This window comes from Morone saxatilis, unplaced genomic scaffold, assembly GCF_004916995.1.
Source record: "Morone saxatilis isolate NCDOM2014 unplaced genomic scaffold, NCSU_SB_2.0 Contig9, whole genome shotgun sequence".
NCBI lineage: Eukaryota > Metazoa > Chordata > Actinopteri > Moronidae > Morone > Morone saxatilis.
Window position 1 is genome coordinate 12,506,915 of NW_023340268.1, and position 15,523 is coordinate 12,522,437.

Below are 15,523 nucleotides of genomic sequence, written 5' to 3' on the forward strand. Positions count from 1 at the left end.
TGAAGAAAGACACCCTTAGGAACCAAAACTCACTGTCTCTCTCTCTCACTCACCCACGCACACACACACGGTACTACCTAGGTTGTCGACATGGTTCTAGCCAGGCCTTGGCTGTGACACACAGGGAAAGGAGGATGAATGGGGCCCTCAGAGAAACCTTCAGTGTGACGGGCAAGAGAGGGAGGGAACGCTGCAACCCAGCAATCCTATAAATCTCATTGACATCTTCAGACATCTTCATAAAACTACAACAAATACCTGAGTTTGGGGAGATAACTTCACTCCCTCCACAATGGAGGTAATTCATGACACTGACACTGACTAAAATGTGCATGAAATTGCTACACGCAGCCGATTGCAGGGTCAGATTACATACATTTCCCTTTTTGGCACAGGGCACAGCCAATGAAATCATCATGCCTACTTTAGTTTTGCTTATTTAACACTGTTGGGTGGACTATTAGGTGTCCACGCCTGTAGGCAGGTTCAGTGGCTGCATTCAAGACAGAAAGCCAAAGTGGTTGTGTGATGAATTCTGTATTTTATGAGAGGAGGAGGCAGGACATTTTCACATTCCTAGAGAAAATAATGCACCCTTGTAAGCTAAAAACAACTTTTTTTTTTATCTAAGTGAACTGGATTGCACATTTATTATATTCTATATCAGTTGTTTGCAAGACCATTACTTATATTAAAGTGGATATTTTTAATTTATATGATTTGAAATGTTTGGTTTGGTTAAGTTTCATTTACTACTACAACTGAGTGGAAAAAGCTATGTTTCAAGCCTTTGTCCATTACATTTAACTAACAATTTAACTGTTTATCCATTATTTTAAGCTAGATATTTCAACTGTTTATAGATTTTAGATGACATAGTCATCTTGTGTGCTGTGTGATTCAGCTGTCTCTCACGCTGGTGTTCTAGGTTACCCCAACGATCTCCGTTAGGCTAACCTAGAACACCTGAGGGCCCCAGTGTGTTCCCAGGTTATTTCAGCCTGACTGCAGTGTAGCTCTGTTTCTCTGTCTGCCTAGCAGCTCTTCCTCCCTTTTCCCTACGGACACCCATTTGTTTGGTTTAGTTTGAGTTCATCTTTACTCCTTGATTTGTACCTTACAACATCCACACCATTCATTCATCCACCACTGCAAAAACTGATATCCACACTATACATCTTGATAATACTAAATTGGCAACCAGATCATAACAATGGGAGTAGGTGGTGTTTAGGTTCAGGTGTTACAACTGACCTCTGCATGAGGTGTAGCGGACAACTTACTGGTTATTGAAACGATACATTTACTTAACATCAGCATAACCCCTCCAAAACACCAATATGTGGATATATATTTGTTTCTATGTGCCCCGAGTTGAGAATCACTGTTCTATATCGACAGACTGTGCTAGGCTCTAGTGAGTCACTCTACAGTCGTAATGTGTGATGACGAGCTGACAGGGAAGCTACAGTCCGTGTGAGCTGGCAGCAAGCTGACAAGGTGTCATGTACAAAGTAGATTCATGTAGAAAAAAATCTGAAAAAGAGAAGGGTGTGGATTAAACATTGCCTAGATTGAAAAAGACAGTTTGGGTTGGCAGCTCTCCATTTGATTTTGGGAGAGGTAATGAAGCCCCCCCCCAAATTAAACTTTGCTCACTGGGCTCTGGCGAGTCCCAGAAGGCATTTGTGTCATTTCAAGTAGTTGTTATAATAGATGATTGACAGTTCTGATCCACTTGTCGCTATGTATGTGTGGTTTTGGCTTTTTAGTGTAATGTTTGGAACAGGTGGTAACAATATAGAAGGTTACAACTAAGAGGCTTTGGAGCATGCGTACTAAAGGCTGCGCTATGCTTGAGAGGAACTAGTGTTGCCCAACCGTGTCTGAGGGGCAAAAGGGAGAAACTACCAACATACTACACTAATCCCATAACAAAGTTTCATCAACACCATTTTAAGACATACAAAACTGAGATCCCTGGAGATTTGTTTAAAATTGAGGCGTTTTCTTAACCTGCTTCCTCTGAGGCCCCAAGCTGGGTCTCTCTCACCTTGATGTTTGGGCACAGCAACTTTCTATTCCTCTTTTTTTTTCAAATACAAGCACTGACCCTGTACTAAGAGCAGTCAAGCACTCTTTGTTTTGCTGTCCCTCGAGGGAACGGCACTGTCATTTTCTGAGCCAGAGAGACAAGCGGAGACAACCTTTTTTACTGGTCTCGAAAACAAACAACAACCACAAAATACTGGAAGGTGCTGTTCTACAAGAGCACTTACAAAAAAAGCTGAGGGCAAGGAGTTTGAAAGGTGAGAGCCTTTCACAGGTGGGGAATGACTGTTGTGGTGCATTATGGGAATGGTAGGAGCAAGCACTCAAAGCACTCTTCCTATACACTGGTTAAAGGTACACTGCAGAGTTTCTCACCACTAGAAGCGCTATGGAGCAATGTTTTGATGAGTGGGCCTCAGTTTAGACAGGAGGCGGCAATGTACCAAGACATAGACATAGGTTCCAAATTATTTTTTATTCAAAAATCTGTTTTTCTAGTGTATTTTGGTAAAGAAAAACTACAGTGGGAACCTCAAAACAGCCGTCCAATAAGATTGGAGCTATGAAATCAGCCCTGTCTCTCCTTTTTAATGCTTTGAATAGAAAAACAACCTAATATTTGAGTGACATGTTGACTTGAATTGCATATCAAGGTGTGAAATTAGGCACGATGGCAGTTGCATTTGACAGCATAACTAAATGGGCTATATAAAAGGCTACAGCCAGTATGTTGGCATGCTCTCAAAAATATCATCTGTGTATGACGCTCTTTAGCCAAAGAATCATTTTAATAGCCGGAGGAATACTGTCTGTAATCGTATTTTTGTTGGCCTCCCCATAATCCCCTCTGTGCTAAAGAGGAAGTTACTTATCAAGCATCTGGTCAAGCTAAGCTTCATGTTACTACCTCTTTAACCAACCCAATATCCTCTCTGTGTGTGTGTGTGTGTGTGTGTGTGTGTGTTTCATGTGTTTCTTGGAAGGAGGCGGACTACAGCTCCTTCATGTTTAGACTCAAACAGACACACACACACGCTCTGCCGTACGCACACACACCGGCACATATTCACACAACTGTGCACTCTCACACACACACAGACACACACACACCTACACACAGACACACACACTCCTAGCACAAACGCACATACACGCAGACTGCTGCTCTTTGAGGCCACAGAGCGAGAGCAGCAAATGATTGCTGTAAAGTTTGCTGTTGCTATCGACAAAGCAGCCTCTGTTCTTCATTTTGTGCCCCCCCCACCCACACACACACACACCACAGATGCCCCCCCAACCCTCCTCCTCCTCCTCCTACCCCTCTCTCTCTCTCCTTCCTGAAAACCACCCGCGATTGGTAGGCCTATTTACCGACAAAAACCAGCGGCCAAGATGGGTCACTCGCTGTGAGTGGAAGCGCCGGACCAGCGTTACGGGAGGAGGCGGCGGCGGCCTTGTGCAGGTCTATTCAGCCGGGAATGGTGTGAGCTGAGACGGCCAGGCAGTCTGGATCTGACCGGGGACCCGTCATTCCCCCGGAGCCTCCGCGGCTCCAAGCCGCGTCCTGAGCCCTCCAAGATGGGGAAGTGCGACGGAAGATGCACGCTGCTGGTGATATGTTCACTGCAGTTGGTGAGTGTGTATATCCTATATGTGTGTGTGTGTGTGTGTGTGTGTGTGTGTGTTTGTGTGGGCGTCCTAAGCTGCCTCTCTCACTCACCATAAAGATATAATTAGAGCAGCGTGCCACAGACACGCACATTGTAATCAGACATTTTTGTCCAGCCTCTCTGTACAGTCACTAAAAATGCTTTGAGCTGCAGCTGCTGGGGTGCATGCCACATTACAGGCGAGGGTGTGTGTCTTTTTGAAGAAGAGGAATAGGGCAGGGGGGCGCTTTGGTGTCGGGGTGGTCTGTATGTCTGTAGAGAGTGAGAGAGAGGGAGAGAGAGGGAGAGAGGGGTGATAGCCCCATTCTGGCAAAAACCATGTGAATATTAAGCACAAGGGGGACAAGGAGGCCCTGTTCACCATCTGGTCTCCATTCTGGAGTTAAAGTTAGCTGCTCCTTGTGCCTACAAATAGCTCCAGACTGTTCCTCTAAAATGTAATAAGTGTGTAATGTGAGCCACTATCAGCTACTCCTGTAGTGGAGCATGATGCGGGACATGCACAGCGGCAGTGTGAGGGCTTGTTGTCCCGGCTATTGTTTGCAGGGCTGATGAGTGTGGCAGGGGGATTCGGCCCATAGATTCTCATTAGTTTGGGGGAGCTTTTTTAGGGGGGTGCTCCTCTTTTACAGTCACCGGACTGGCTGGTGCTCCAGGCAGTTACCATGGAAACAACTGCGGCAAGACCTGTGTATGTGTGTCCCTGTCACAGTCTGTGCGTGTGTGTGAAGCCTTGATTACGTGTGTTGTGTTTCTACGTGTGTGTTGTATTTGCATATGTCCTCTGTTGTGTGTGTTTGTATGTGTGTGTCTTTTCCCTAATGTGTGTGTGTGTGTGTGTGTGTTTGACCCCCTCCCCCTGTCCCCTAGGTGGCAGCCCTGCAGAGACAGGTGTTTGATTTTCTGGGCTACCAGTGGGCTCCCATCCTGGCCAACTTCCTGCACATTATGGCCGTCATCCTGGGCATGTTCGGCACAGTGCAGTTTCGCTTTAGATACCTCATCTTTGTGAGTATATTACTCAACAGCTCCTGTTTACTTCAAATGGATAAAGTGTGTGTGTGTGTGTGTGTGTGTGTGTGTGTGTATAGTTACTGTCTCAGAAACTGATCTCTTTGTGTGTTTGGCAGTATGCAGTATGGCTGGTCCTTTGGGTGGGTTGGAACTCATTCATTATCTGCTTCTACCTGGAGGTTGGAAACCTGTCTCAGGTAAGTTAAAGATAACAACTTGGATGTTTGCTCTAATTATAATCACTCTCTTCTTCTGTCTTTAGTTAGATTAATGGATCTGCTGCTTGATATTTAATCAATTGTTAACTCACCGGTTCCCAAACTACTGTCTTTCTTGCTAATTCTCATTATAGTCTGAGATATAATGATTGTTTCTTCTCCAAATGTTTTTACTGAATCTTTTTTAGAGGCCTTAAGATGTTTCATAAGGAAAAAAACAAAGATTTTAAAGAATGAGGTCTGATTTTGTGTGTTTCTTTTATGCTTTCTTATCCTTTTAACCATCTTCTATTGCGACCCTTGAGATTTACCCAGTGACCCCTTAGTGAGGGTCCGACCCCAGGTTGAGGCCCTCTGGTTTAAATCATGTATTATGCAAAAATGTCAAGTCTCTGGTTTCTTCCTCTCAAATCTGAGGATATGCTGTTTTTTCTGCTTTATCTAAATGTTTATCTGCTTTATATCATTATTAATTGATGTCACCTTGAAATTGTGACCTTTTTTCTGATGTTTTGTCGACTATTCAGTTAATAAAAAACATAATAAGCTGAGGAATCAGCAGTGAGAATAATCATTAGTTCTGACCCTACTTTTATGTGTGTGTGTGTTCAGGACAGGGACATTCTCATGACGTTCAACACATCCCTTCATCGTTCGTGGTGGATGGAGCATGGTCCTGGTTGCCTGGTAACGCCAGTGCTAGACTCACGCATCGCCCCTGATGACCACCATGTCATCACTGTGTCCGGGTGTCTCCTTGACTACCAGTACATAGAGGTGTTGAGTTCAGCCATTCAGATCCTATTGGCTGTACGTATTTAACACACACACACACACACAATCATACACTGTTTTCTTTTACATTCATCTGGCTTTATGAACTTTTATGAACTCAACCTTCTTCTAAAACATTTTCTATGAAACACAGTATGAGTATGAGTCAAAAGTGAATCAGCGTGTACAACAACAGTCACCTAATATCTGACCATCTCTTCACCGACAGCTCTTTGGCTTCGTATACGCCTGCTACGTGAGCAAAGTCTTCCAGGATGACGAGGACAGCTGTGAGTGCCTTTGTCTTCTCCTAAAAGCTTGTTGATCCTCCTCTAGCGCCTTGTTCAGCCGATTAGATTTACTTGTGTCATACTGTCAAGAGGGCTTTTGTGTTAGCAATCCGTGGCTTTGGATGTGAGCGCTCATTGTTTTCTCCTGCCTGAGTCATGCTGAGCAGCATCACCGCAGAGGGTTCCCTCTGGGTGATGTGAGCGCTCCATCTGTGGGGAGCGTTAAAAGATGTCTGCTGGAATATTCCCACCGCCAGTGTGTCCGTCTGTCTGCTGGCTAGTGCTTGTCTGTTCGCTTGGGTGTGCCATCTGTGTGTGTCTGAATGGTTCTTCTCTTAGCGTGCCGCTCGTGAGTGTTTTTCGCTCTCGCTCAGATGAGAAAATTAAGTCCCGCACTTATATGTGACGTCATAAGCTTGAGTTCCTGTAAAAGGAAGTGTCATGTTTCGTTTGTGATGTTTAACATGTTTTGTTATAATCATATGCATGTCATAACATAGTGGGGTTGACGAAAGAACAATGACATGCAATATACATTTATTTTTAATTTTTTATGCATTAATAATATACTTTTGAGGCCAATATTGATTTATATATAACTTAAGTATATCTGCTCTCTACCTTTCTATGTATTGGCCAATATATTCATCAGATACCAATATACCAATTTTTATTAAATTGTTGGCTCTTGCCTCAGGAGAAAACAGATCCCTAAGTTGTGGTCTACATCTCCACTGATGTAGACAATCTTGGACTGTTTTCTCTCTCAGCTGGCACCAAATAAGTTTGTTCCTCTGAATCGATTGAGAAAGATTAGAACAATGTATCAGTGACATAGAAGCAGTGAGAAAGATGATGTATCGGTGCAGATTCTGATGTCACAGCGGGTGTTATAAAGGTATACTGAAAGCACTATGATACCATCTGATGCCTTAATAGATTTTCATGTCAGAATAGAATCTGATCTTGAAATACAACACTTGTTAAAAAAAAAAAAAAAGATTTTAAGGGAAAGTGCAATGATGTCATCCTTTCTCTCTCTCTCTCTCCCGAAGTTGATTTCATTGGTGGCTTTGACTCGTATGGCTACCAGCCTCCTCAGAAGTCCTCTCATCTGCAACTGCAGCCTCTTTACACGTGAGTTACAAATATATTTTTTTAAATCATGTTGTTTAACGTTTGTCTTTAAAGGGGTCCTCCAGAAATAGTGTTGCACTTCTAAAAGGTTTAGGGCCTCACAGAATAAATGCAGCAGAGATATTTTGACTCTTTTAGTCCCTAGTGTGGGTTCCCCTCCAGACATGAATTAAACATATACAAATAGTCTACCTGGGACAATAATGTGTGTCTGATTAATACATAAAATATATAATTTCCATATTTAAATCTGTAAAAAGTCCTTTTACCTGATTAAAAATTCAAGAGAGAGAGAATTTGTAAATTTTGATTTCTAAAGTTTCCCTGCTGGACCCAAGAGATCTCCTGCTTCACTGTAAAGCCCATTCTCAGTGTATGTACTGGAGGCTTTAATGTACTGGACCAGTATTGACTTCCACACTATTTGTGATGTCCCAAATCATTGTAGGCCCCGCCCCTTATAATCCAATATTCAAAAGAAACTTTCCACTTTCCATCACTCTGCACAGTGAAGCTCAAACATCCAACTGTGGGAATAAGAAGAACTATTGGTTTCTAAGTCTCAAGCCCAGAATAACAATGATGATGTCATAAGGGATATCTCAGTCCAAGTGACATCATCATTTCGTCAAGTTTAAAAAAAAAAAAACTTCCTCCAGAGCCACATAACACATTATACTATTGTAATAAACTGTTTTCTCAGGTCCTCATGATAAGTAAACCAAACTACATGTGTAAAATCAGCGGAGGGCCATTTTTAGTGCAAATACATCAAAGTGCATTGTGCTGTGTAACATTGATGAACTGAACTTGATTGAACTCCTGATCTTATCCCCCTCTCCATCACAGGGCTGGTTAACTGTTGGTAGCGCCCCCTTCAGGCCAAACCCTGACGGTGTCACTGTGGATGGAAAGCGGCGGTTGCCTTGATTACACTCACTCTGTGTGTCACAGTTTACCAGAGGAAGGGACTTACCCCACCCAGAGGGAGAAACGTCTGTGCGTGTGTGCATGTGTGCTTGTGTCTGAGAAAGAAAGAAAGAAATACAGCCCTGAATAGAATGTACAGAGCTCAGGGAAGAACCAGCATGCCAGGTGGTGTGATAAGATGAAGGAAGGAGGAGGAGGAGGAGGAGGAGGAGGAGGAGAACGATACAGAGAACAAGAGCTGGGGACACCCTCTGTCAAATCAGCAGACACACCTTCCACCTTAACTGCCAGCTCACGCACAAGTGTGTATGTGTATGTATGTGTGTGACTTGTGGGTAACTCCACCAGGACTGAGCATGGTGCCTTTGTGGTTGCACCTGGACTCTTACCACTTTTTTTTTTTTTGGGTGCTTGCTCGTGTGTGTGGTGTGTGGTTGGGGGTGGGTCCACATAACACAGAGCACGGCTCGTACCTGTTGTCATTTTAGCAATGTGGGTGGTGTCCAAAACTAGAGGCAGTCTTACCGATTCCCAAAAGCCATCTTTCCTTCCTCCCCATGGCCGTTAAAACCACTGGTGACCAATGAAAGCTTTTTGCATTACAGCCCTGCCTGCTGAGGTACGTAACAACAGAGCTGGTGGAGCAGAAGGTATGAACTGCTTCTAAAAGGATCAGGGCTGCCGATATTCTGTATATTTATTACTTAGACCCAACAACCATCGGGTCGCATCCCATCTCCTCTTCATAAGCTTTTTGTTCCCAGCAGTAAGGCTTTCAGAGCGCATAGTGAGTATTTCAGCGGCAGGGTGGTTATGTTGGGATCATCTCAAAATAACTCTACAGTGCACAATTTACCGTACGAAGGAACATGTCAGCCCAGTGGGCACAGTGTGTCCTTTAAACAGACCTGACAGTGGGAATAACGCTATATCAGGCTTGTCAGTAGAATAATTATTGTTGGTTTTTGGCCTTTTCATGCAATTTGTTGACAATAAGAAAAATACAGACATCACCCAGATCATCCTCTAAAAGTTGCTGAAGTTAGCTGCAAGTCATGTCGCATTTGCCAGCGAGATATTTTGTTTTCCAGGAAAAATAAGTTACTGTACATGTAATGGCTGTTCAAACTGACTGCAGATGCTTTGGGATCAGGCATTAGTGTGTCTATGGGGGGTGGGTGGGTGTGGGGGGGAGCCAGTGGGATACTGTGCATGTAAATAACGGCAGCCAATTGATTAGTTTTGTTGGTTCCATTTAGAAAAAGGGGGGGGTTGCATTGAGGCGTGGGTAGGGCTGGGGGAACAGGGGTAGGCACAAATCAAAGTTTTTTCTTCCATACCTTGTTTTCTTGCTCTCTCCCCTTTTCTGGACCCATCCTGACATACGCCTGCCCGCTCTTCAAACCACCCTGGCCAAGCTAGTTGTCGCCTCCTCTCATTAGACTATCAATTCACCCTCTGCGGGCTCAGTCCGGCCTGATACTCCCACCAGAGCAAAGCGATAAAGGAGGCCTAAGAGGAAAAATAGGACAGTGGCACAGTGCAGCATGGCTTGAGTAGTTTTCTTGTAATCTGGAGACAGAAAGAGGGAGGAGGAGAAACCCATTATGAGGTGGAACGACCATATTCTGGGTGTAGGTGGCAGTTTGAAATATAAAAATCACACCTTTCCCGTACATTAAAATCATGACTTCTGTTGTCACCTGTAAAGACACATTTGTATCAGCCTGAGAGCGACTAAAGTTTAGATAAAATAAGTGTTTTCCTTCTAGCTTTAATCACATTATATTCACAATCTGGATTATGGGCACAGGAATTACATTTTTGCCCAAATTAGTGTTCACGACAGATGCATACAATAATGCATGCTGGGAGCTGGTATCTGTCAGAATGAGGATTTGATTTGGCCAAATAATGTGACTGCATTTTAAACAAAAAGACAGCCCGAGCATTAAAAAACAGCAACTTAACAAGTCATAAAGGGAGCCTAGTTTTTCATGCCTGCAGGGCGCTGAAGAGCGTCAAGCTCACTATACCGTTAATTTTAATGGTATTCAAGTTCATAAATTTTAAATCTGAACCGATTTTGATTGTCATAATCAAGGACCCCATCCACAAAAATATACGCGTGGTCATCCCATGGTCAACATGTTGCTTTTCTTCATTTATCCAATTATTAGATAGTTTATCCTACCGTCATCCGCTACACCATCGTACAAACTGTTAGTGTACTACTATTTACAAAAGAGTTTGACAAGTCAATTGAAGTTTTAATTAGCTATAATTTAAGTTTTTTTAGCCAATGATTCTGGCAAGCGAACAGAAAAATAGAACCACCAAATTAAAAACAGATTACAAACAAATAAAATTCAAAACTATCAACCATATTTGAGTAAAATGGTGTTTGAGGTGCAGAAATTTGTATGCGCAAGCCATACATGGTTTAATACTGCAAGGCATACAATTAATATATGACTTTATACCGGCATGCTTTAATAGGTAGATAGCGTACACTCAGGCTACGTTTAATCCAGTCTGCCTGGGCCGCAGGCAGCATGTTAAACAACTACCATCCACCAAAACAGTGTCCCATATGATTACCAGAGTCTTTCTTCCAGGGCTGCTACGATCTGGGTGCATTACGCTCATTGACACACCCGGTCTCGGGACAGTCCCGGTCAATGACCAGCCCCGAGAGAGGTTCAGCCACTGCCCATTACACCAAAAGCAACAAAGGGTAAATTTTTGGTATAATCGGGCCCACGCTACTACCCCTCTTATTGCACACCGTCCCCACCGCTCAACCGTTATACCGCCGACCACAACAACAGAAAAGAAGATAGTAACGAGCGCAGAGTAGCGCAAACAAAACTAGACGTGTGGCCCGCAGCACGATTGAACATCGGCGAAGCACAGCACCCCATTACACAAGCGTAGGACACCCACCGCGCAACACTTCGGATAGGCTCACACACCAGCACCCATCCCCCAGCACATACACCACACCCACAACACACACATATCCATCTTTATCTACGCGGCCCACTCACCCTTAACATTGTACACCCATCCATCACACCCAGCACCCAGCACACAACAACCCCACCCAGCAACCACACACACGCGGCTACCGCGCCGCTGCGTTCTTCTCTCCCACACTAATCGTTATTACTCTCACAAGATATACACATTAATACATACCTTTGATTCTTGAAATGCAGACTATATACTACATCACTATTTTTGGATAGTATTACCTATCAGTCACCAGAGACATCATCCGTTCCAAGCTTACACAGTAAAACAAGCGTCGGATGAACTCACATATATAATTTATACTAAGTTATTCAATAACCATTTTTATTTTATATATTCTTTTTTACCCACCATGTAACACAATCATATATGACATTAAAAAAATATCCAATATAAATACACCCCACATAAAAAAAATTAATAAATAAAAAAGAGAGTCCACACATAACAAAGGGACCGGTCCGGTACGGCCCTCCCTCCCCTCCCGGTTGGCGCAATGAACCGCACGCTCTCTCTCATCCTTTCCCGTCATGCAGCGCTCTTGCCTGCTCCTCCGTCGAGCCGCCATGTTGTCGGAGTGAAAGCCCGGGGTGTTAGAGAGAAACTGGGGCCGAAATCCGCGACCATCCACCCTCTCCGCCGGTGAGTATCGCCTCCTTCTCGGTCGCGGTAGCACGGGGCGTTGTTTATTCACGCGTCGTTGCGGGTATTGTTGCCATGGCGGCTCCGAGAGGGGCTAAAGAGGAGTATTTGGTGAGGCTGAAGCGGCTGCCTCCCTTTCTGCTGCTTGCCTCCTTCCTCCCGTTGTGTCGGTCTTCCGCTCCAGACAGCTCTCGGGCCTTTGTTAGCATCCGCGTCACGGGGACCTGTGGGGGCTGCAAGGTCGGCAGACAGGTAGAGCCCCCCAGGTGTGGACAGATAACACAGTGATGCCGTTAGGGGACCACTGCCGCTGTTAAAAACATTGTACGGGAAGCCCGTGTTTGGCCACCGGTTCGCCCGGGCTGAGCTTGTGTCGGGAGGCCGTGTTATTGTTGGTAGACACGGGCAGCGAGCCCCCCGTCACAGGTCCGAGTGGACGCGGATGCACGGGGTGACGAGCCACCGCGGTAACCGTGGTGACTCCTTTTCACGAAGCTCCTGCATGTTTCCTTTCGTTTTGATGTGTCATGTCTGTGAGGGGAGAAGTGTTTGGTCTGTGTTGAGGCACCCTGACGTTATCTCATGCTAGCTGCAGGTTGCCTGCTCGTGCTGTCACACCCCTGTCTGTGCCCGGTATGCGGTGGATTGATCCCCGGTATTGAATAATGATTAACCCAGTTAGATTGTGGGACACGGTTCCTGTTTCCGTGTGTTACATGTTAAACTTGTGGCTTCACAAGCCGTGTGCGCCTCGCTTTGGGGGTTGGACAGTGTTGTGGATTTCCGGGTGTTTCTCTACCTGGTGTTCGAGCGGCAGAAGGAATAAAGAGCTAACGATCTCCTGTGGTTGAATGGAGAGTGCAGCAGGGACACAAACACACGAGTACATATGTGAATGGTCACTTGGCAGGCTGTTTTTATTTTAAATTATTTTCTTTTTTTTGGGGCTGTTCGGCAGGTCAACTCGTGGTTTTTTGTCTGTGTGGAGGTGGTGTGTTGCCCGGTGGTGTCAGCAGACTTTGAGAGGAGGCTGCATGCATTTGTTGATTCATAGTGGCAGAAAACACTCTGGCAAAGTTAATTACTGTATATGGCTCAGTGGTAAAAAGAACTGCTTGTGATGTCTTCATGCCCTGTAGGGACACTAATGTGAAACTGGTAATTTTAACAGAGATTAGAGCTTGTTGGATAAGAAGAGGTTGTAAAATACAAATTACACCCCTCTGGCTGAGGTTGTTGTGCCTAATATTGACCACCAAACACATTGGTACATGCACATTTCTCATTGCTTACTATAATGAGTAACTACCCAGCAGCCTTAAACCTGGGTCAAAAGACAGGGACCCCTCTGACCATTTCAAAATAAGGAACACCAAGCGGTCTCAAGTTTTTGGCAAAAAGTCATGTGCAAACTTATTAAAATCACTTACAATCTTCCCACTGACACAATAAACTTAAAGTAATGAAGTCTATCACAGTTACCATTGTTTTAGTTGGTTATTCAACTTTATCATATTGGCATTTTGGAGGCTGTAGTTTGTAGTGCTGTTGAACTGTATTCTACACTCAGAGATGTTTCTAATATTTAGTCCACCCTCACTGATACAAATGGATTTGGGACAAAATATGAGACACCAAAATGACCACAACCTCCAGTCTGCCGTCTCAACAACAAACAAAAAAAAACAAACAGTTTCAACAAAGCAGGACTTTATAATCTCCATGGAAGTAGGATTAATTGCAGCAACCGTTGTATTGCACTGCATTTTGATTTAGCTGGGTGTACCTAATAAAGTGGCAGCTAACTACCAGCTGTAACAGTGTGACCTACTATAAGCAGTGGCAGTGATCTGCAACCCACCTGAGGCAATGATTGGACAGGTTTTCATAACAACCTGATTTCTGTGGCTGGAACACCTTGAACCAGAGAAATAATAGGCACCGATATGAAGGTCACCGTGTCCAAGTGTCTGAACGGCGTTTGTGGGTGATTAACATAGAAACTATATTAATTGTATGGTTGGTTTCACTGGAGTTAGACCTGTTATGTGTGGTTCATAGAGCAGCACTGTACATTAAAGTGTACACTGTATCCTGCTGAGTGTTAATAGTTAGATCACCTGCCTCCTGGGCTGTCTGGTAAAGTGATTCTCTGGTTTATATCTGTAGCTGTTGATCCCGGCTCTCTAGTTCTGATTATCAGCAATTAAGTAGCTTTAATGGCAGGTTGCCACTTTGCTCCAAGAATGTTAGACTTACTGTGAGATTAATATTGGCGCTGTCCCTTACGTGGCTGCAGCCTACAGACATTATGTACTTTTGGGTTTTCTGGAAGAATTATACTAACTAGGTTTCAAAGAGGGACTGTTGGTGCAGTGAGCTGCTGGAGTGTTTGTCTAGGAACAATATTATCACAATATTATCACAATATTTGTTCATTTTCTGGATCTCTGGTGTGGCCAGATGTTGTCAAATGTGGGTGGCCCATTTCTATTCTAAAATGAGTTATTGGCTCCATTTACGTGAGATTACACAGTGCTTACTTTTTTCATTCATGTGGGAAGGTGTATCGAGGGATTTATGGAGCACCAACGCAGACTTTGAACTTTGATCATAATCCATTTGGAATAGGAAAATGATTGGATGACCCATTTGTTTTATGCCATATTTTTTTCCTGCTGTCGCCACTTTTTGATGTAGTAGGTAGAACATAGATCATAGTATGTCTTTGTTGTAATTTTAATTTCTGTTAACATTAGCTGATACACACTGAGACCGCACGCTGACATGAAGACTTTAAAAAAACAAAAAAAACAAGTGGTCAGATCATGTGCTATTGCTGAATATAGCTATAAAGCCTTTGCATGTTTGCATTCATTCACCAGTTTATTAGGTACACCTAAACCTATGCAAAACCTCATGTAGTCAATGTAACAGCCCTGCAATAAACCCTACAAAGGTTATAATGTTCATTTACAGGTACATTTATTTTAGAGAGATGTTGATACAACTTTATGGTTATTTTGTAGGTTGTAATAAAGTTTGATGTGCTGCGTTATGCTGAAAGGTTTTTACTTGAAGCAGACAAGCTTAAACTACAGTCTTCAAGCTATTAGTGCTTATTGAAACTACCAGTTTGAGTAAAATATTATCACTGGAATCTTTATGATGGATTTATTGCAGAGGAGTTGTTAGACCGCTTTAGTTTTAGGAAGGCACTTCTAATAAACTGGCAACTGAGCGCAGGATCTCCATCCTGAGTGAGTACATTGTGTAAAACTGGTCAGAGCTTATCAAACACTTTGTTTGTTTAAACTTTAAAGGGAAATTTCAGCACATTTTATTTGGATGTCTAATCAGAGTTCATGGTAAATGTAGTCAACTGAAGCAATAAATTCCTCAGTGCTATATTTGACCAAGAAAGTGGATTTCTGCTCACAGCAACAATGCCTACATGTACCAGGATAAATGATCGGCTCATAATGGGGGAATTTATTTTATTATAAATGATTGGGATAATTAAATTACAGCCAATAACTTAACAACTCATATTAATAATAATTAATTTTTAATTCTCTTTAAAACGATTGATTGCCTTTATGTTCCATTAGCTTTTTTTTTTTTTTTTAATGAACTTTACTAGAAAAATGAACTTTTATTTGTTGTTGTAAACAACGATGTCAGGTAGATTTAGTTTAACAGAGCTATGGATTATTAAATCTTTGCTCACTACATCTCAGCCTTTCTTACCTTCAGGTGT

The 15,523-nt window shown here is 43.3% G+C and overlaps 2 protein-coding genes across 2 annotated transcripts in view; both read left to right on the plus strand.

Moving 5' to 3' along the window:
- Positions 1 to 3,346: 3,346 nt before the first annotated feature.
- Positions 3,347 to 8,328, plus strand: nkain1 (sodium/potassium transporting ATPase interacting 1). The gene is made up of 7 exons (XM_035680867.1): positions 3,347 to 3,684; positions 4,593 to 4,730; positions 4,853 to 4,933; positions 5,567 to 5,764; positions 5,958 to 6,018; positions 7,074 to 7,155; positions 8,005 to 8,328. The coding sequence occupies exons 1-7, from the start codon at positions 3,631 to 3,633 to the stop codon at positions 8,012 to 8,014; spliced, it is 624 nt and encodes a 207-aa protein (XP_035536760.1). The 5' UTR covers positions 3,347 to 3,630; the 3' UTR covers positions 8,015 to 8,328.
- A 3,291-nt stretch (positions 8,329 to 11,619) lies between these two features.
- pum1 (pumilio RNA-binding family member 1) overlaps positions 11,620 to 15,523 on the plus strand; it is a gene marked incomplete in the record, with an annotated part of 21,501 nt that continues 17,597 nt past the window's right edge. Inside the window, 1 exon segment of the mRNA XM_035680864.1 lies at positions 11,620 to 11,763.